Source organism: Emydura macquarii, unplaced genomic scaffold (assembly GCF_026122565.2).
Source record: "Emydura macquarii macquarii isolate MOO-44397 ecotype Brisbane River unplaced genomic scaffold, CSIRO-AGI_Emac_v2 contig_3692, whole genome shotgun sequence".
Taxonomy (NCBI): domain Eukaryota; kingdom Metazoa; phylum Chordata; order Testudines; family Chelidae; genus Emydura; species Emydura macquarii.
The window spans coordinates 6,014,073-6,036,576 of NW_027133829.1; the positions used below are offsets into that span (position 1 = coordinate 6,014,073).

General features: G+C 43.1%; 1 protein-coding gene across 2 annotated transcripts in view; it reads left to right on the forward strand.

The window, feature by feature from the left end:
- Positions 1-22,504, forward strand: part of SORCS1 (sortilin related VPS10 domain containing receptor 1) — a 384,379-nt gene that overhangs the window by 267,246 nt on the left and 94,629 nt on the right. For both annotated transcript variants that reach the window (XM_067537229.1, XM_067537228.1), the window contains exon 6: positions 12,519-12,583. In XM_067537229.1, coding sequence (XP_067393330.1) covers positions 12,519-12,583 — 65 coding nt within the window. The remainder of the gene's footprint in view (positions 1-12,518; positions 12,584-22,504) is intronic.

Below are 22,504 nucleotides of genomic sequence, written 5' to 3' on the forward strand. Positions count from 1 at the left end.
TGGGATGATGGAAATCTTACTTCTATGGGGAAAAGCAAATGGAGATCATCTTTAAAAGTAACTTTCTTGGGTGAGTTATTTCAGTGAGACAGAAATCCCAAATTATTTTAAAAGCCTGGATTCTTTTCCCTGAAGAAGCCTCGGGGGGGACTGAAAAGCAGCATCAGAAGGCTGGTAACAGCTTTTAAAAATTCCATTGTACCCAAGCTGTTGGAGCTCATTTCGCAAACCATTCCAGTGGCTCCTGTCAGCTTTTGGCTGGGTGAAATCAGGTAGGCTGAGCTGCTTTGAATAGCCCGGTGTCTGGGTTAGTTCCAAAATTGGCTGGGCCTCACCAAACAAAACCTTTCAGTCACCGTGGGGTGACTGCTGGAGGCTGACAGGGAGGATGCTCATCAAAGTGCAGCACAACAGCACGTCCAGAAAATCATCTGCTTGATGTGACTTAAAAGCCATGGCGGATGAGCTGAGCTGTGTACAGAAAATGTAATTAAAAATAGACACATTTAATAACTTAGACATAAAGCAAACAGGCGGATGTCAGAGGAATAGATGAAGGCTCATGGGGCGCAGAATGAAATCTCTGGATGGCGGGTAATGGCGAGTGGTTTTCTAAAGCGAACTACATGGGTGTGTGTCCAAGTGGATTTTGGATTGGGAAGAAAATCATTTGAAAAGTCAGAGCGCCAGAACAGAGGCTGTTGTTTCATTGCTGACATTTTTAGGCAGGCCCAGTCTCCAGGCCAATAACTGACCCTTCTTGGAGACTGACCCTTCATGTTAGGAGCGGTGAGGGGTGGGGGAGGAGAGTCATACTCTATTTGTGGGAATCCTTGTACCTGTTGTGGAGGGGGTGTACTTTACTCTACCCAGGCCAGCTGATTCCTCTCGAGGAGAGACTTAAATGAGGGCAGAATCCTATTAATACTGCCTGAATGAAGGCCGCATCCTATTAAATCCAGCACACGCTTATATCCTGGGCTGGTGCTAATGGAATCCACTCACCAGCATAAATCCACAAAAATATGCATGCATCTTCCCACAGGATTCAAAAGCTTGATGTCAGGATGATTCAGCAGAAGAGCTCTATGTTGCTAGCCAGGGCCCAAGAACATGTCTGCCTTCCACAGGTTTTTGAGTAAGAAGCTAATTTGCCTGCACACACCTGCTCAGGGCCACCCTCCATAGCTGTATTTTATGAAATGAGGCAGTTAGCTACATCGCTAACTTGGCTGGGAACTTAACTTATCTGGATATGTGCCAGGAAAGGTTTACGCTTACTCTCTGTTGTACAGTTAATGAGTAGCACGCTGACTGAATATGGTTTACTTTGCATTCTTCCTATAAATGACGTCTGTGAACTCTGTCCAGAGCGCACACAGCACAGCACAGCACTACAAAATGTATGCATCGAAGACTGTGGGAAACAATGATCATATTATATTGTATGATCTGAGAAGCAGTGGGACAAATCCTGGGGTATGGTTGATCTGGCACAAGTTGCTGGGGGAGGGGAAAAGACCTAAAAAGGTGGCATCAAGCTGACCCTTTTACTACCCTGCTCTGCTTTGGCCATTGTCCAGGCTGGATCCTCCTGTTCTAGATTAGAGCAGCCAGAGAGTTGCTTTAGCTTAATGCAAATGGGCCCAAAGGTGAAGGATCAAGATGTCTCAGGGACATCTCAGCCATGCACGTTTTGGGAGATGCCTCCAGCAATTTGTGGTTCCCTCTGGGTATTTGCACCAGTTTTCTGGCCAGAGAATCTAGCTCCATATATGATCATATATCATAGTCAATTTCACCATGAGGCTCTCAGCAAATAAGCTCACTTTTCCACCCATCTTTTATTCCTGGTGTAACAGGGTGGCTTGCCTCTTAATGGCTGGAGGACCTGGAGCTAGCCAGCTCTGATTACTAAAGGAGGCATACCTATGTGAAAATAGCTGATTCCCTATAAAGGACAGCAGGTGGCAATGAGGGGCAGCAGGCTGGAAGAAGCAGCTGTGGGAAGCAAGTTTGGCTCCTGCAGTGACTTTGAACAGTGAATGGTAACCCAGCTCTGAAAAAGAGGACTAGAAATCCCCCAACTAAGAAGAGAGAGACATGAACTGGGGTTGGGGTCTGTTGGGCCACTGTGTATTTGAGGACTAAATAAATTGGACCCCAGATTGGAAACATTTCTATTTTCTTTGAATTATGCTAAGATTGTTTTAAAGAGTCCTGTAGAAGGGGAAAACAGAGGCAGGGTGGTGCAGAGTAAACTCTCACATGAGTATCCAGTAGGATTCAAATATGGGACTTTCAGCACCTCAGCACAGACCTCTAACACTTGAGCTGAAGGGCTGTCTTCATTAGCAAACAGCAGTAGTAGGCTGTTCTCCTCCAATAGGATGGCCAGTAGAGAGAACCCAACACATGCTTTGCAAGAGTATTCCACAAACACCAGATTCTTGCACAAAGTGGCATTCGTCAGCCGCAGATTCAGCTATTGGACAAATAAGTACAGGTTATTATTACACATTATTTGTATTATAGTAGCACCTAGAGGATCAAATGGAGATTATTGCCCCCTTGTGCTAGGCACTGTACAAACACATGGTGAGGGGCAGTCCCACTCCCAAAGACCTTACTGTTTCACTAGACAAGACAGACAAAGGACAGGTGGTTATTTTGCACATGGGGAACTGAGCTCAGAAAGACTGAGAACTTGCTTTGCAAGGGAACTCACTGCTGGGAACTGAGAGGACATACATTCAGTGGAGCCATTTAGGAATTAAAAACAGTGGCCAGATTTTCAAAAGACCTCATCGTGTTTGGTGCCAAACTCTTGAAAATGTAGACATATGTGTGACAATGGTAGCTGCTCCCTTCTGAAAATCTGGCCCTGGCATTGGATGCTTAGCACTAAAAATATGGCTCTTTGTGTCTTGCTCAGGGTGCTTATGATGGAGCTGGGAATGGAACCCAGATTTTCTGAATCCCTAGGCAGTGTCTGCACAAAGGCATCTGATTCTGATCTCATTTACATCAGTCCCAATTAACGACTTCAGTGAAGTGATCCGAGTCACATGAGTGTAACTGTGAAAACCAGATCTAGCTGTTAGATCAGAGTGAGGACCGAGGGGTCTTTAGGCATAATTGACTACTGGATGGTTGGGAGTGCAAATATAGAAGGCATAGTTTAGGTGGCCAAGAGAGCTCAATGGATTGTCTCAGTTATTTTACATACCTCTATGGACATGTTATATCTGACACAAAGGAGAATTTGTCTGAGAGAAAAGCAATTGTAAAAGAAGAGAAGCGAACAAGGAATGCTTATACCAGGCTATAAAAAGGGACAATTTTGTGATTGACATTTTTATGCAAAATATATCCCTCTTATTGAGAAATCTGGAAATGTTGCAATAAGCCATAAAAGTTTCCTGGTACGTCAGTACTGTCCACCGGTAGCCTGTGGTGAGCATGTAAAGTTAGAGAAACCCAAATCAGCTGAGCTTGTTGGGGGGGAAGTGCTGGTTAGATGTCCCAGTTAATTGTCATACAAATTGAACCTTGAAGCCGAAAGATAGGTTTGGTCCTTGTCACATAAATCAATTCATTGTATTACTGTGCTACATTCAAAAGCAATAAGCCAGAGGACTTCCTCCCCTTTTAAATAGCTCTCAATAGAAGATGACTGAGGCTCCTGGGTTCTACTTGTAACACGTGAAAAGGGGATACAGCGAGTGAGTGAATGCAACCAGGAAATATTACAGATAAGGAGGATGGGGAACAATCATTCCCATTAGTCAGTGAGGATAGAACAGAAAGTACAGCTCCAGGCCATAGCAAAGGACATCTACAGAAACGATTATAAGGGGAAAATGTTTTTTTGGCCAGATTCTCAGCTAGTGTAAATGGGGGCAGCTTCCATTTTCACCAACCAAGGATTTGGCCCTTTGCTGCTAAAAAAAAATTAGTTAGTAGAGCAAGCTACCAAGGGAGGAGTTGGGGCCAGGGAGATCCCCATCACTGGATATTCATGGTTAAGGTTAGACTATGTCTACACTACGAACTAGGGGTGTGATTTCCCTGCTTGCGTGTGTATAAATAGCAGTGTAGCCCTGGTAGCATGGGTCCCAGCCGCAGATGTGTGACTCCGCTGTGCCAAGTGCAAACCTGCCTGAAACAGGTGAGCATGTACTCAGCACAGCTAAGCCATGCCTCTGCTGTCACTCCCTATGCTACATTGACTATCCTGCTATTATACTTGCCTGAGCTCTCATTGAGCAGGAAATTCACACCCCTAGCTTATATGTGGATTTCGGCTATGTCTGCACTGCAGCCTATGTCAGTCAAACTTACAGCACTCAGGAGTGTGACTCTTCCACTCCCCTGAGGATATAAATTACACTGACCTAAGAGCTTGCGTGCACAGCACTGTGTTGGCAGGAGAACGTCCGATACAGCTGTGCTGCTGCAGCTCTGTATGTATAGACATGGCCAGAGCCTTATAGAGCTGGCTGTAATGGATGGTTCAGGGACAGTGAAATCAACCGTGTCACTAGGCAGGGGCTGAACTAGAGGACCGACGAGAGCTCCCTCCTGTCCTTAGGGACCGTGGGGCAGATTCTCTGTCCCGTTTCCAGCTAGGAGAATGGAGACTGGAGATTGTCTGGGGAGGAGAAGGGGCACAGCCCTGAGACGGGGGACATGCCAGGGAGGCTTGTGGATGGACCACCATTCCCTTCTGCAATGCCCAGTTGGCTGGATGGTCACCTTGGTGACTCTTGCCAGCTGGCATGATACAGCAGCCCTCCGGCTGCTCTAATCTGTGCTTACAGTCAGGGGCAGATAGAGAAGTCAGGAAGTCTTTTAATGAATGGGGGTGGTTGCTGGTGGTTGATGAGGAGAGTGACCGTAGCAGAGAATCTGGCTCCAGGTATTTTATTGCTAGTGACCATTTTCTGCATCTTCACCAAGGTGCACTGGACAACACCGTTTGTAATGGTGCCCCCCATCCAGGGGCTTGCAGAGGGGTTTGGTTCAGTGGTTAGAGCAACAGGAGCTGTGATGCTTGGATTCTGTTTCTGGCTTTGCCACATAAATGCTGTGTGGCCTTAGCCAAGTCAGTTGGAGTCCCTTACTCTTGTGTAATTCAGTGGAGTCACTATGGATTTTTCCCCTGCAGGTTACGGCAGAATTTAGCCCTTAACCTCTCTTTTCAACTCATTCTATCCATTTGCAAAACAGGCTTTGCAATGGTACCTAGATACATCAGTGGCGTGTTGGGAGACTTACTTAACAGTTGTTTACAAGATGCTTTGAGAACAAAAGGGCCTGTAATAAATGCAGCGTATTCTTATTCGGAGATAGGATTTAAGGTACTGCAAGACCATTATCGGGGAAAAATGGCAGGGTCTAGGAATTTACCTTCCTCATCTCTTGTTGCTTGTTGTGCTTCTGGCCTTTAAAACAAAAACACAAAAACAAGCTGCTGCCATGGAGTAATTTGGAAGAAGCTGTCAACTTTTTTAACAAGAAGTGACAAGATGTGCCCCGGAGGGAGTGGGGGTGCTGGCTTAGCGTTTGTGAGATTTATGATAAGGGATTCGCATAAGTGCTGAGGCTAAAAGAAGATAAATCCCCAAAGACAAATACTACCAATAATTGAATTACAAAGCCATTATCGTGTGCTGAACAGAGCAACTTTATGAGTCTGTTGTGACAGGATAAAGCTTGTTAGAATATTTATGCTCATAGGACAATTTCAGTGTAAGGATCTCAGAAAACAAGCACTCTTTTCCACCTGTCTGTTACGTCTAATTAGCCTTCCTGAATAATGCAATGAATGAGGAGATGGAGACGCATTAGAAATGGAAAAGGGAGGGAACCGAAAAAATGTTTCACTGAGCCACCTCAAAACAAATATCACTAAGCACGGAGCCAGACAAGGAATACTTACTGACAGCTGCTGAAGTCTGATGACTGGATAAGGGGAAAGGGCCAGGCATGCAGATCTAGTTTCAAGCGCCAAATTTGGAATTGGATTTTCCAAGCTGCCCATTTGCATCTGCATTTTATTGCTATCTTTAGCTCAACACTCACATAGGAACTGATCCAAAGCCCACTGGAATCAAGGTGAGTCTTCTCAGTGGCTGAAATCTTGGCCTGAAATGGCAAAACTCTCCTTGATTTCAATTGGTCTAGGATTTCACCCATTGACTTCAATGGACTTTGGATCAGGCCTTTGTTGCCTGAGCATTTTTAAAGAGAGGAAGGAGAGTCTTGGGGTTAAAGTGCTGGACTCAGGAGATCTGGGCTCAGTTCCTGGCTCTGACGCTATCTAATCTTGAACAAGTCTCTTAATCTCTCTAGATGAAATCTTGCCCCCACTAAAATCAATGCCAAAACTCCCATTGGCTTCAGTGGGGCAAGGATTTTGCCATCCGTGCCTCGATTTCCCCACTTGTGGAATGAGGATAACAATACTTCCTTTGTCTCTCTTGCCTGCTGAGATTAAACTTTCTAAGACAGCGACTGGCTCTTACTAAGTACATCATAGCAAGTACAATGGGGCCTCGGGACTACAGGTCTTTCCCCAGGGGGACTGAAGCCCAAGGGAAGTTTGTGTGTTCAAGAAGGCCTGTGATTAAAAGGATGAATCACAATCAGCAGGGTGGGGTTTTCACCACAAAGTTAAAACTGTAAGCCCAGGCAAGGAGAAAGTCAGCTGCAGGTGATAAAAGGCCCATGGAAGAATCAGCACTCAGGCTTTGAGAATAGAGGGGACGAAGGGAAACAGAGGATAAGGCAACATGAGCCTACTGGACAGAATAGAAGGGCGCCAGCCATAGCTGTATAACACCGCAGATAATGACGTGTTAGAAGTATTTGATTGACATTTGTCTCCATAGTGACAAAGGTGGCAACAGATTGGGGACCGCTATTGAGCTCAGCCATTTCTATCTAGCTGCATGGCTTTCAGTTTATAACCTTGCATGCTCTAAGGCCTTGTCTTCAGATATCCTGTTAAATAAGTGAATATAATTAATTCCTCAGGCTGCAAAGGATTTTAGAAAGGAAATTCCTCTCTGTGCCTAGATATCTCTGCTCTGACCATATTTGGGAGTCAGATTCTGCCCTGAGTCACACCCATTGCAATCCCATTGGTGCCAGCCCAATGAAAAGTTACACAAGGTATAAATTATCATGGAGGATGGTCTTTAAATGTTAGGGGTTTGATGGAGCAGGGTATTGATACATTGGTCTTAAGGCATTTGAGACATAGATGCAAATCCCGGTTTAGTTGGATCACAAATGAAAATGATTATCCTATGCACCAGCTGCTTGTTGTCCACATCACTCAATCTAGATAGCTGTCTTTGTTCAGGGAATACCACGACTGGAATAAATTTGGTCCTACAGGTCAGGATAGATTTGTGTTGTGCAACCATGGGGAGGAAACTTGCAGAACATCTTACTATAGCACACCTAGCCTTACCTATGGCAATTCATCTTTAGTTTGAATGAGCAATCTTGTTGTGTGTCCATGAAAAGACTAGAGGGAGAAAATGAGTGAAATAATATCTTTTATTGGACCAACTTCTGTGGTGAGAGAGACAAGCTTTCGAGCTACACAGAGCTCTGCTTCCAGTTTGGGCAGGAACTAAGCATTCAAGTATATAGAGCAGAATCTAGGCTGTGTGAGGTCAGGGAATGAGGTGGATCAGTAAAGCTATGCTCTAACCAACAAGAACAGAAGAGTGGCCATACTGGGTCAGAGCAATGTTCCATCTAGCCCAGTGACCTGTCTTTTGACAATAGCCAGTGCCAGATGCTTCAGAGGGAATTAACAGAATTTCAAGTGATCCATCCTGTTGTCTAGTCTCAGCATCTGGCAGTTGAAGGTCTAGGAACAACCAGAGCATGGGGTTGCATCCCTGACTATCTTGGCTAATAGCCATTGATGGACCTATCCTCCATGAACATATCTGGTTCTTTTTTAAATCCAGTTGTATTTTCAGCCTTCACAACATCCCCTGGCAATGAGTTCCACAGGTTGACTGTGTGCTGTGTGAAAAAGTACTTCCTTTTGTTTGATTTAAAACTGCAGCCTATTCATTTCATTGGTAACCCCTGGTCCCTGTGTTATGTGGATGGGTAAATAACACTTCCTTATTCACTTTCTCCACACCATTCATGATTTTATAGCCTCCCATAAACGCTATAAGAATGAGGAGGGATTTGATAGTAGCCTTTAACTACCTGAAAGTGGGTTCCAGGGAGAATGGAGCTAGGCTGTTTTCAGTGGTAATAGGCGACCAAACTAGGAGCAATGGTCTCAAGTTGCAGTGGGAGAGGTCTAGGTGGGATATTAGGGGAAAAAATTCACTAGGAGGGTGGTGAAGCACTGGAATGGGTTACTTAGGGAGATGGTGGAATCTCCATCCTTAGAGGTTTTTAAGGTGAGGCTTGACAAAGCTTTGGCTGGGATGATTTGATCCTGCTTTGAGCAGGGGGTTGGACTAGATGACCTCCAGAGGTCCCTTCCAACCCTAATCTTCTATGATGCTATGATTCTATGATTGTATGATTCTATCATATCACTCTTTAGTTATCTCTTTTCTACACTGAACAGTTCCAGTCTTTCTAATCTGTCCTCATATAGAAGCTGTTCCATACCCCTAACCATTTTTGTTACCCTTTTCTGTACTTTTTCCTATTCTAATCTATAGTTTTTAAGAAGGGGTAACCAGAACTGCATGCAATATTCAAGGTGTAGGCATGTCATGGATTTATATAGTGGCATTATGATGAAACCATCCACTTCCATATACACTTAGGTCAGTGTAATAAACAACAGCAAAGGAATGTTTTTTCCATAATCCGAGTAATTCAGAAGAAGAGCTTATTAAAAATGGGTGTTGGGTGCCCCTGGGTCATTTTTTCTTTGAGCAAAATATCTCACCATGGAACATCTCAGCAGTATTTAATTATTAATAGCTCTAACAAAGAGACATGTAACCGAATTGGAATGTTGGGACAGATGCAAACAGATCCTAGAATAAGATATTTCACAAGTGAAAAGTACTTCTGCAGCCTACTGAGTTTGTACTACAGCAATAGCAAACACTAAGGCCTTGTCTACACTAAAAAGTTTTGTCTATGGTAGTTTTTTCGGTGATAAAAAAGCTCTATAATTACAGCGCTCGCGCCCATCTGCACAGCACTCATATTGTCGCAAAAAATGCATCCACACTCGGTGCTGTAGTATCAACAGTGAGAGCAGTGCATCGTGGGCAGCTATCCCACCATGCAACTCGGCAGCTTCTGCCACTAGGAATTGTGGGATGGGGCAGAGGAGCATGGAGCAGCATAGGTGCCGGCTTAATGTCCGATGGTGCACTGAATTTCCGTGCCGTCATTCATTGTGTTGCTGGCAGCGACTTGTGCCATTTTTTCAATGGCTCCCCACCGTTTACTGCGCGCCCGCCATCTCTATCTGAAAAGATGGATCCTGCGCCACTGTTGCTTTCAGCATTCTGAACACATTGCAGCGGGTCACGCAGTACATCATGAGCTCCGAATCGGAACAGGAATCTGAGGAACCTGACCTGCTGAGTGACATACAGACAAACAGCCCTGCATTACTGTTGTCATTCACACAGCATCTGCACACAATAAACCACCGCTTCTGGGCATGTGAGACAAACACAGAGTGGTGGGACTGCATCGTTATGCAGGTTTGGGATGATGAGCAGTGGCTACAGAACTTTCGAATGTGCAAAACCGCCTTCATGGAACGCTGTGTGGAGCTGGTCCCTGCCCTGTGGCTCAAGGACACCAGAATGAGAGCTGCCCTCTCGGTGGAGAAGCGCGTGGCAATCGCTGTGTGGAAGCTGGCAACTCCAGACTGCAACTGGTCAGTCGCTAATCAGTTTGGAGTCAGCAAGTCCACCGTTGGAGCTGTGTTATCGCAAGTGTGCAGGACCATTAATCGCATTCTGCTGCGAAGGACTGTGACTCTGGGCAATGTGCGTGAAATAGTGGATGGATTCACAGCGATGGATTCCCTAACTGTGGCGGGGCAATATATGGCAAACATAACCCAATTTTGGCACTGTACCATCTCGCAACAGAGTACATCAATAGGAAGGGGTACTTCTCTATGGTACTCCAGGTGCTTGTGGATCACCGTGGCCATTTCACTGACATCAACGTTGGAGTGTCAGGAAAGGTGCATGATGCTCATATCTTCGGAAACGCTGGCCTGTACCAGAAGCTACAAGCAGGGACTTTTTTTCCCAGACTAAAAAATTCCTATAGGGGACGTTGAGATGCTTATAGTGATCCTGGGAGACCCAGCCTGCTACTCTTACTCTTGCTTTTGGAAAAGAGGTGACAGGTTCAAAACCAACAGCACAGCTGTGCCCTCAGAACTGATACTCATTTAGCAGTGCCGTACTTCAGATAGGACATCAAATGAATGGCCCTTTGGCTTCTTCCAGGGCCTCATCCAAACAGATGTCAACAATCAAATGGGACTTTTTACCAAAGGAGTATTTTACTCCATAATCCTTTACGTGCAGTACTGAGTGCCTTACACTGCTATTTCCTATCAAGTGAATAAACAAGTATTTTGGTAACCAGAGGGCCATCTGTTTTATTATTTTAACACAGTTTTAATTAGATTTGAACCAATAAAATGTCTGAAAGGACAGAGAATTTTCTTTTTATGTTTGTTAATTAATGATAGAACATTGGTCATTACGGATGTGAATTAAACAAATGTGCATCCAATGTCTGATACAGAGGAATGACTAGAATTCTGCATGGAAACGTAGGACTGGAAGGGGTCTCAAGTCACTTAAGTCCAGCCCCCTGCTCTGTAGCAGGACCAAGTAAACCTAGACCATCCCTGCCAGGCACTAATACAAGCTGTTTTTAAAAATCTCCAATGATGGCGATTCCACGACTTCCCTTGGAAGCTTTTTCCAGACATTAACTAACCTTACAGTTAGACTTTTTTTCCCCCTAATATCTAACCTTAATCTCCATTGCTGCAGATTAAGCCCGTTACTTTTTGTCCTACCTTCAATTGATCACTGTCCTCTTTGTGACCGTCCTTAATATATTTGAAGTCTGTTATCAGGTCCCCTCTCAGTCTTCTTTTCTCAAGACTAAACAACTGCAGTTTTTTTTAAACTTTCCTCATTGGTCAGGTTTTCTAAACCTTTTAGCATTTTTGTTGCTTTTCTCTGGACTCTCCAGTTTGTCGACCCCTTCCCTAAAGTGTGGTGCCCAGAATTGGACACAGTACTCCAGCTGTGCTCACCAGTGCTGAGGAGAGTGGGACAGGTACCTCCCATGTTGCACATATGATACTCCTGTTAATACACCCCAGAATGATATTAAACATTTTTGAAGCCAAATCACATTTTTGCCTCATATTTAATTTGTGATCCACTATAACTCCTGTGATCCTTTTCAGCAGTTCCCCTTAGCCAATTATTCCCCATTCTGTAGTTGTGCATTTGATTTTTCCTTTCTACGTAAAGTACTTTGCACTTGTCTTAATTGAATTTCATCTTGTTGAATTCAGACCAATTCTCCAATTTGTCAAGATTGTCCTGAATTCTAATCCCGTCCTCCAAAGTGCTTGCAACCCCTCCCAGTTTGGTGTCATCTGCACATTTTATAAGCATACGTTGCAATCCATTATCCAAATCATTAATGAAAATATTGAATAATATCAGACCCAGGAATGACCCCTGCAGGACCTATCTATATATTATCTCCCAGTTGGACAGCAAACCATTGATAACTACTCTTTGAGTACAGTCTTACAACCAGTTGTGCATCCACCTTATAATAATTTCATTTAGATCACATTTCCCTAGTTTGCTTATGAGACAGTTATGTGGGATTGTGTCAAAAGCCTTGCTAAAATCAAGATATTCCACATCTACTGCTTCCCCCTATGCATTAGCCAGTTACCCTGTCAAAGAAGAAAAATAGATTGGTTTGGCTTGATTTGTTCTTGACCAGATACATGCTGGCTATTCCTTATAACTCTATTATTCTCCAGGTGCTAACAAACTGATTGTTTCATCAATCCCATAACACTTCCCATAATAGAGAAGCTTGATTTTTAGCACTGAACACCAAGGCATACAACACCAGTCAATACAAAGGGCACATCAACATGCCATGCACTGAAACACACCCCAGAAATCAAAGCAAAGGACACATCAACATTCCCCACTCTGAAGGTGGTGGGGAGGCAGTGGAGGGCAGAGTTAAGGCTGTTCGGGGGACATTAACCCTGGTTTTATAAAAGGTCAGCATGGTTAGAATTTCCAAGGTTTGTTATTTTAGAGAACACTATAAAGGTCTTTCACGTTCTTTAGCGTTTAGTTACTGATACAAATTTAACTCCACCAAAATGATGTGTTCTTCTGGGGAATAAACGTAGTGGACAGCATCTGCCTTGGCGTTGTCGTTTTAATGCTTTAACTTCAGTCTGTCCTTTGCAGGTCTGTGATGGGTTCCAGTAGAGAACCAGATCTTGTGCACCTGGAGGCAAAGACAGTGGATGGCCGTAAGTATATTAGCTTCCGGACAGTGTTGTCATGCTCTGGGTTGGCCTGCCAGTCTGGAGGCAACACACTACAGTGGAGGAGACCTTATTTCTCTTCTCTGTTCAGACTCGCACAGGCAGGATTTTGCAATGTTCAACCTCAAGGCAGGTTAACAGCCCCTCAAGCTAGCTGAAAGGGTGGTATTAACAGGCTGTGGAAGGAGCTTACGTGCAGGGGAGAGGATTCCCATAGGATGTGCAGCCTTTGAAGGTAGCCTGTACAAAAAATACTCTCTTCTCCACTTCATCCCTGTTCCAGCTCCTCCATTGTGCTTACCCCTTCAACTGCCTTTCTTTGCTCTTACGGCCACTTTCCTTCTGTTACAACTCCAAACTCCTTTCTCAAGCTCTTCTTGTTGGACAGAAGTTTTCTCAGGTCTCCTGATACCTCTTTTCTCCACTCCCACCCAGGCTTCCTGCTGTTTAATCTCTCAGCTTCCCCACGTCTGCAGGTCTTTCCCTATGGCTTTTCCTTGCAGCTTTCGATTGCCTCAGGCGGTTGTGTAATTCACAAGAAACCGTCCGACTGCCATTGGTGTTCTCGTTTTAATTCCATGGTGGTTCACCTGAAAATGTCAGGTTTGCTGCAATGTAAATAATAGAGTTGCACCATTTGCGGGGTTATTTATTTTTGTGTGTGTATGAAAGAGGAAATTAACTTCTGAAAAATCCCACTGGGTCAAAATTCTGCTCTCAGTGACACAGCCAAAGTCATTGGTGTTACTCCAGATTTACGCTGTGTCATTGAAGGCAGGATTTAGCCCAGAAACTATCAGGGAGAGAACTGTCTCAACATTTTTTTCTTGAGTTGCTTAGCATTATGGGTAAGAGATTATTCTTCAGAGGATGAATTTAAAAGGACACCATTGGAATAGAAATTGTATATATTTTTAATGTCCTTTCCATTTAATTACACATTAAATTATTAAAACTGATTTTTTAAAAAATATCTCAGTGCTTTTTACCACTTGTGTTTTAACTTGCACTTTCTCTGAACACAGAAATGAGGCTGCTTCTATGCAAGTCTGAATAGTAATAAAATATTCTACTATGACACCTGCTGAGGGAGCCGCAATACTGTCTTACTGTGTTTTGCACTGTTACTCTGTAATATGGTAGTACGTTTTTATAACGGGCTATTCTCTTCTAGTGATACTTAGGGTGTTTTCACTTCATGGTATGTCAGTCATTGCTCAAAACTCCAGTTCTTTCTCCTCTTCTCTCTTTTTCTGGTCCAGTTCAAGTTCTTATGGCATAAGAAGACAAATATTTTACATTTATATAGGCCTTTTCTTCTGCAGACATCAAAGTGTTTTACAAAAGTAGTAAACATTTTGATTCCCATTTTACAGATGGGGAAACTGAGGTACAGGTAGGTGAAGTAACTTGCTCAAAGTCACATGGCAAGTCATTATCGTAGTTGAGATTAGAACCCAAGTTGCTTGACTACTGAACACCTATTCTAACCACTAGACAAACCTGCCTTCCCTGAAGAAGATATTTTACACCCGCAGGTGAGCAAACCTTTCTCTACTGGAGGAGAGTAGCATGTAGCTGCAGCAGGCAAGGGGGGTTGTTTGGAAGATGCTTTCTTCAGGCTCAGCCCAAGAGTTACAATTTGTGAACCATTTCTCTAATCTTTTGCAAGGGCCACAGGTTTGGGAGCTAACCAAGGGTGAAAATTCAATAAAGGGATTTTATTGTAAAAGGTCTCCCTGTCAAAACAAAGTAGAAAACAAATTACCCAGCAATTGAAACTCAGAATCTGAGCAAAAGCACCTGACCTCTATGCAAAAAACAAGATAGTTTTATTCTTGTGCCTTGTATCTTTTCCAGCAGAAACTCAGCAGTACATTAACCATGGCTTCAGGTGAGAGAGAATAGAGATGTCACCATAGTAAGGTATTAGCAAATCTGACTGGTCGGGTTGTGAGAGCATTTATCTTCATCGGACTTAGTCTTGGGCATTCCCAGCTGGAATACTAATAACTTACTGTGTGTCTGCTTTCTAGTCCCTGATCATGGTTTGTCTTCATATTTTTATTTATTGTATTTCTATACATAACATAAAAGGGTTGCAAGGAAAAAATAACAGTCCCTTAGCTTGTGTAAAGCTACGTAACTTTACTGATGTCAGTGGAGCTGCAGCAATTCCCACCAGATGAGGATGTGGCCCTTAATATCATACATTACATTGTACAATCAGTGCTAGCACGTCAACTGGAGTCCCCAAAAAGGGGCTGGGTATGTGATTGATTTGATCGGGGAGCTAGAGGGCTATTTGATTGGATACACAGTATTCATTGAGATGATTTAAGGTTTTAATACTCTTGGCTAATTGCTATAGAGAGCCCAGTGTATAGGGCTTTGACCTCCAGTATAAAATCCAAGTCAATAGAAAGTGATGTTTGTATTTAATGGTTTCTCTTAAAGGCTTAGAGCAGACTGAGTAAGAGCCTACTGGCAAACACTGTGATTTCCATTGGAAGAAGCACATCTGAGCCTTATCTTGCATTTCCATTTATACGGCTTTGTGTCTCTGGTGTTCCACTTTGAGTTTGGAATAACGTCAGAAACCCATTGACAAAATGTCAGCAGAAGCCACAGATTTTTCCTTGGTTTCAGGTCAACACTGTAGAGAAAGAGTTACTTTCATGTAAATCTGAACAACCCCGTAAGTTCTTTACTGTAAGCAGAGGGCAGGGACTGTGCTGTTAGAAGCCAGAGCCAAGTCTGAGGAAAATTCCTTTGAAAAGTCCATTCATATTCAGGATCCTTAGTTGGGCATCAGGTTTATTTAAAAAAAATGTGAATTTTGTAGCTAATGGTTTGCACAGCTCTCATTGGTGAGAGTTAGACAGTCCAATCCTGAAACACGCTAGTTAGCTGAGAAGTGTTAGTACTGTGACTTTAAGAATTGACTGGTTAAGGTCCTGATCCAATTTCCACTGCATTAAATTCCCTGCTCTGCCACTCGACTTCCTGTCTGACCATGGACAAGTCACTTGACCTCCCCTTGTGTCGGTTCCCCATCTGTAAAACAGGGATAGTAGCACTCCCTACCTCACAGATGTGTTGTGAGGATAAATATGTTAAAAGACTGTGAGGCACTCAGATACCCCACTGGTGGGAAACTTAGACAGATAAAATCTCAAGAGTTGGCAACAGGTTATTTTTATTTTTTACAATTTGGGAGTGTCTTTAACTTAGGAATGTTTTACTGGAGACTGGGGTTAAATCTAACGCTTGGATCTAAACACCTTGCACACTTCAGATTGAGATTCACACCCCAAATCTGCAGCTTTAGTCACTCTGGGATGTTTAATATAAACAGCTTGATACATACTGTTTGTTTGTTCTGCTTTGCCTGAGAGGTAAATAGCTGTGAGTCTGGAGACCTGGGTTTTATTTCCCGATCTTCCACTGGTTTGCTACTTGAACTTGGGCAAGTCAGTTAGGACAAAATTTTCAAACATGACGTCAGAATCCATATTGAGCCACCCACACAACAGCAAAACAGAGATGCTGAACTCCCACAGTCTCAACTCTAGTTAATACAGGTAGCATAACTACTGTATCAAAATATTGTCAATGGGGAGGTAGTTCGAAAGATGAATACCTGAATTACAATTGGATTCTATCACAGAACTTACAGGCAGTTCAGAAATGGGACATCTAGAACATAGGGCAGGAAATGGCTTTCCCATCGCACCAAAATTCACAAAATATTTACAAAATTGTCCCATTCTGAATTAGGATCAAAAGTTTATTTTTTTAATGCAAACAAGCAACCAAACAAACCAACAAATTGGAAACATTTTATTTAGATTTTAACACTTGTTTATTTACACTATTCAGCTTAAATTTCAAAACAAAAAGTTGTTTTGAGCCGGATTTTTTCATTTAGAAAATGTCACAATGTTTCAACAGTTTTGAAACTTTTTTTTCCAAAAAGTGTGTCAAAACCAACCCTTTCCTGCAAGCTTCATGTAAATAGTTTAAAAGTATTATAACAGAGGTTCAAACTAAATGTATAGCCTCTGTATCCCCTCGCCCTCACCTCCAAAACAGTGAGAGTACCAAAAATAAGCCCCTCTGGCTAAACAACAGAGTAAAAGAGGTGATTGGAGACTAAAAGGCATCCTTTAAAAATTGGAAGTCAAATACTACTGAGGAAAATAGAAAAGAGCATACATTCTGGTAAGTCAAGTGAAAAACATGGATAGGTAGGCCAAAAGGGGATTTGAATAGCAAAAGGCACAAAAACTAACAGCAAAAATCAGAAGCAGGAGGCTAGCCAAACAATCAATGGGGCTACTAGATGATCATGTTCCTAAAGGAGCACTTAGGGAAGACAAGGCTGTTGCTGAGGCGCTAAATTAATTCTTTGCATCAGTCTTCACTGCAGAGGATGGGAGGGAGATTCCCACACCTGAGCCCTTCTTTTTAGGAGACCAATCTGAGGAACTGTCCCACATTAAAGTGTCAATAGAGGAGGTTGTAGAACAAATTGATTAATTTGATCTGGACAATCGGGTGAATAGTGAGGTGGCAAAATTTGCAGATGAGACAAAATTACTCAAGATAGTTAAGTCCAAAACCGGCTGTGAAAAGTTACAAAGGGATCTCACAAAAACTGAGCGACTGGGCAGCGAAATGGCAGAGGAAATTCGTGGCTGATAAATACAAAGTAACGCACATTGGAAAACATAATCCTAACTATACATACAAAGTGATGGGGTCTAAATTGGATGTTATCACTCAAGAAAGAGATCTAGGAGTCATTGTGGCTAGTTCTCTGAAAACATACTCAATGTGCAGGCAGTCGAAAACGCTAACAGAATATTATATTCCCTAGAAAAATGTGGGCTAGACAAATCACCATTTTCCAAAAAAAAAAAAATCAAGAAATTCCTGACCTGTTCTACTGTTGCTGCAATTTTATTCACAATTAGCTCAATAACTACTTATATAGACAAAGGTTGGAGGATCAGGCCCTTAAATGACCATGTGAGAGGGACATGCATTTATTAGGATAGATGTTGATACGCCGGATAGCAAATAATTTTTTTTAAAAGGCAGAGATGAAAAAAAAGCAAAGAAGAAATACAAAGTGGGGGCAGACCTTCTGGGGTTTGCTGATATTTAATAAGCATCTCTTGTCTATTTCACTCTTCTACTGGTGCATTGATCTGTGTATTGATTTTTAATTTAAATTTGATCTGTGCTGTTTTGTAATCACAGGTAGGGCCAGATCCTCAGCTGGTGTTAATCAGCATGCTATGCCAATGTTCAGCAGCCGAGAATCTGGCCCATAGTTCTAAACTACAAGACTGTGTACCCCTCTTCTTCCCGTGAAGGTCCTGCACAGGAAAACATAAGAATGACCACCCTGGAACAGATAAATACTCCATCTACTCTGATATCCTGCCTCTGACAATGGCCATTTCTTTCAAAGAATCCCCATAATTCCCTGGGTAAAAGTGTGTCATGAGGATAAGGCAAATGGTCATTTCTTCCTAACCATCATTGATGATCAGAATTTGCCCTGAAGAATGAGGCTTGTTAGCTCTTCTAATTGTAGCCTTGATATTGTATCTGCCAATGGCACCTTCATTTTGCTGTGCTTTAACATTGGCTATTTGTGAGCATACTGCAAGCGGCTTGTGAAAATGCTCGTGCACCCTGAATGTTTCATGAATGCTTATTCACCTGAACATTCATACCAGGAAGTGAGTTACTCATTATTTGTTCTTCTCTTATTTAAAGAGTTTCAATAGTCCAATCCAGGAGCAGAAACAATGACTTATGACTTCAATGGCCAATCACACACCTGAACAATGCAGAACAAATAGGCAAAATGAACATTTTGCAGAGAACCTGTTGGCTCGACACTGGTCGTCCATCCTATTTGGCTAATCCTTATGGTTACGAGGTATAATTGCAGAAATCGGGACTGATTCCTCGAATGAATTACAAACAGCGAAAATGGGTTAAATTCACAATGGATATTATTTGCTATGAATAAATTGTCCATCTCTCCTTACTATCCAGCCAGCTGATCCACTCTCCAATGAAATCTTTCTGTTGAGTTGACCTTGAGTTATTAGCCCAAATAATATCTTGTAGCAGGATGTCCCATGGAATTTCTGAATCCATTTTATAAAAGGGATTTGACTCTCTTCAGGTTGGCAGGGGTCCTTCCAAGCCTCAGTAACTTCCCCTCCACCCTCTATTAAGCTAAGTCCACTGTCACGCTGTCTGGAGTGGCTCACGACCATGAATGCCAGCCTCAGGACAGACTGTCAAAAACAGAGCAGACCCCCCCAACCTGGAGGTATGTTCTATAATTAGATTTCAGCACCCCAGTAACAAGTGTGAACTCTTGGACCTCTGTAACAGTCTTATCGTGCAATCAGACAGTCCCCTTGGGCCCACCAGTTTATCTTGCCACCCCAGAAAGCTGGACTTAGTAATAAATGGTCACATACACCAAATCACAAAATAAATATTCAGGTTGCTCCCCGTCTTTAGAGACCAGTCACTTACCCCAGATCAGTTTTTACTTTAGATCTCACACAAAGACAATGCTGGTAGACAATCCTGTAGTAAAGTAAGTAAGGATTTATTATCTAGGAAAAAGAAATGAGTTATTTACAGATTAAAGCAGGCAACATAGAAGCACAAATGAGTCACAGTCTATGGTTCCAAGAGGTGACAGAGATGTAGTAGTCTATCCACAGAACTTCTTTGCAGGGCTAACCCAGCCTGACTCTGGGGATCTCTGCTTTTTGTTTCTTCGCTCCAGCCCTTGTAAGAGTCCAAACAGCAAACCATTTCTTCTAGTGAGCATCTTTACATGGCCTCACCCAGAGTTCAAACTGATGGGCTGAGGTAACTTCTTCATGGGTGGATGGGGCAATCAACAAAGTCTTTGTCCTACAATGGCCTATTTAGTCTTGATGGCTCTTCTTGATGGGTGGGGGACCACACTTTTCTGCCTAGGTTCAAAAGTTCAGAGCAGGCATTTTTACAGTTACAAAGCAAAACTTATGGCATGGGATCCAGACATTACAAGTAAGATTAATGCATTCAGCAACTTACAAACATCCTTACAAGTCTCAACCAATCTTGGACAATATTAACATAGAGGTGAGCTAGTCTGGTTTCCAGCTATGAATTTGTCAGTGCTCAGCTGATGCCTACAGACTTGGCAAGAGCCGCCACCTGGTTTTCCAGTGTCGCATCCACATTCCCAATAAGGGTTGGGGGCAGCTCCCTGCAGTGTTTATCGGCACAGCCAGAAGGGATTGAGACATCTCAGTATGCTGCCTTCACAGCTGTCAAACTCCAGTTGCCCCATACAGTAGCATTTCATGCTTCTCCTTGACAAGAGCAGATTTAGCTCCTGGTGTTTCCCCCATGGAAACGGGAAGCCTGTTTTCTCATTGTCTTTTGCAAGGTTTCTTGCACCTTCTTTAGAAATATCTAGTATTGGCCAATGCCAAAGAAAGGGTCATGGTTTAATTCACAGGGCTCTGGATACTGCTCTGATCAAAGATGGCAACTGCTAAATTCTTATTTCTAGGCACAGCATGGATTTGTTCTTGTTATTGTGTATTAAAAGCAGCAGCTGTCGTTAGAGGTGACGATGCTGGAAATAAGAAGCATAATGTCCTAATTACCTAGGGCTGGGGAAACATCTGTGCAGGAAAAGTAATGAAATTAATTCCAGAGCTTAGCATCTGAATACACTAATTGACATTAATTAATGCTAAATTACAAGGCACTTCCTATGGAATCCCATAAAAGGTCTACACGAACAGAATTCCAAAAGAGATTGTGTTTAATGTTGACACGATGAAACCCCGAAGGAAAGAAGAATGATTGGCCCTTTACTGTCAAGCCCGGTTTCCTTTATTTCAGGGCTCCAAGACAAAGAGAGTTTTCTGGAGTAAAAGAATATGTATCTCAGGCTTTGGTCCATTGGCCGCTAGGTGAGTTTAGCCTGAATAATTACTTCAGGGGTTTTAGCCCATTATTAGTAGTTAGGAGTAGTTTGCAATGGCAGCCTGCAGTCCTTCCCTGTCAGCTCTGATATACGGACCTACAGCGAAGCCAGCCCCAGGGCTGGATTGTATTAGAACGTGCACACACACACTGTAGCAGAGGGCCAGTTCAGCGGGCGCTAAGAGAATGAACGCTTAAGAATTGTCTCCCCCTGCATGCGACCCTGGGAGCAAGGCGGAAGTAGAAGGGAAGAAGGAGGCATGGAAAATAAGGGCCTGATCCTTCAAACCCTTTGCCGTGCAAGCTGTTCTCACTCCAGAAGGCCATCCAAACCAAGTCAAAGGGAAAGCTGGAGAGAAAGGGGCTACTCAAGTGAGAAAACGTTTTCAGGATCAGCAGTTACAGGTAGCAGGATCTGTGATTGCATGGGTAGGGCTAAGCCAGTGGCTAAATTTAGAATTGGGAAGGAATTTTACCCAGGACATATTGCCTTTTTGATGTGTTGTCTTCCTCTGGAGCTTTGAGTCAAGGCCTTCTCTTATGATCAGGTGTATTTGTTTCACATGGTCAGGAACTGTAAGGAGGGAAGAACTCAGCCTTTCCTCACCTCGTATTCTTTTCCTTTTTCCTCTTCCTTCTGTGGTTTCCTGTTAACTGGGACAACGATCCTGAAGAGGGAGTTTGCTTGATTTCATTTGGTGTGGTGGCTAGTGTGCATATCTACTGTTACTCCCTGGTGCCTGGTTTAAAGAAAATCATATTGCAGAGAACTAAAAGGTGCCCTGGTCAGGATGTCTGGATTAGGTCAATTAGTGCTTAGTAAAGAGCTTTGAAAATGCAAAGAATTCTATGCTGTACAGCAGTGTTTCTCAATTATATTTCGCCGCGGCACCCTTGCGCGGCCATGCCATACCGTCCGCCGACAAGTCCAGGAAATCTTCCCCTTTTCAGTGGCGTGGTGTAGGCTGGTTTCGGCGGCGCGCTCTCTAAGCTGTTTTCTGCGGCACGATCAGCTGTTCGGCGGCGTGATCACAGCTGTTCCGTGGCGCCATCAGTTGTTCGGCGGCGCGCTCGCGGCTTTTCGGCGGCACGCTGACAGCTGTTCTGCGGCGCGCGATTTCTGTTAATTTTGGCGGCGCGGTTCTGCTTTTTTGCGGAACCCTTCAACTCAGCCCGCGGAACCCTGGGGTTCCGCGGAACACTATTTGAGAAACACTGCTGTACAGACTAATAATACTTAGCCCTTTATGTATCCAAACATAGGGCCAAATCATCTGTGATCTAACTACTGAAACCCACAGATTTGTATTCTTTGTGTCTTTGTTTTAATTGGAAGGCAACATCCTTAGAAATGAGAAAAGAACTTTTAAATGACGAATTTTAATTTTTAAAAAATGATGAAATAGAAAATGAATGGAAAGCTAGCTGGTTCAATGTCAATGAAACATGTCGTTTCTCTGTTCAGGGACATAATTATACCAAGAAAGGGACTATGGTACCCTAAAGAAAAAGACAATTAGAAGTACTTTCAAGATTAAATGCCATTTAGAGTTTGTCATGCCAGTGCTGATAATAAAATCCTTCTTTCTGGAAAATAAGCTTTGTCCTCGTACAAATTGCAACTGATTAATAGAGCTGGAAATGTGTAAATTTCTGACTGAGTCCCTGATTCTCCACGCTGGTTCAAGCACCCTAGAGGACTCCTGGCTGGTACTTTACATGAGAGACTGTATAGCTGACAAGCCTCTTGAGATGTAGCCAGCCGTCCTCATGAGTTTGTGAGACCACATGTGACACTAGATAGGACAGACTGGGTTAGTCAGTCTGGGAACCCAAGAGTCAAGAGGAACCACAGGGTTTGTCTTGGCCAGC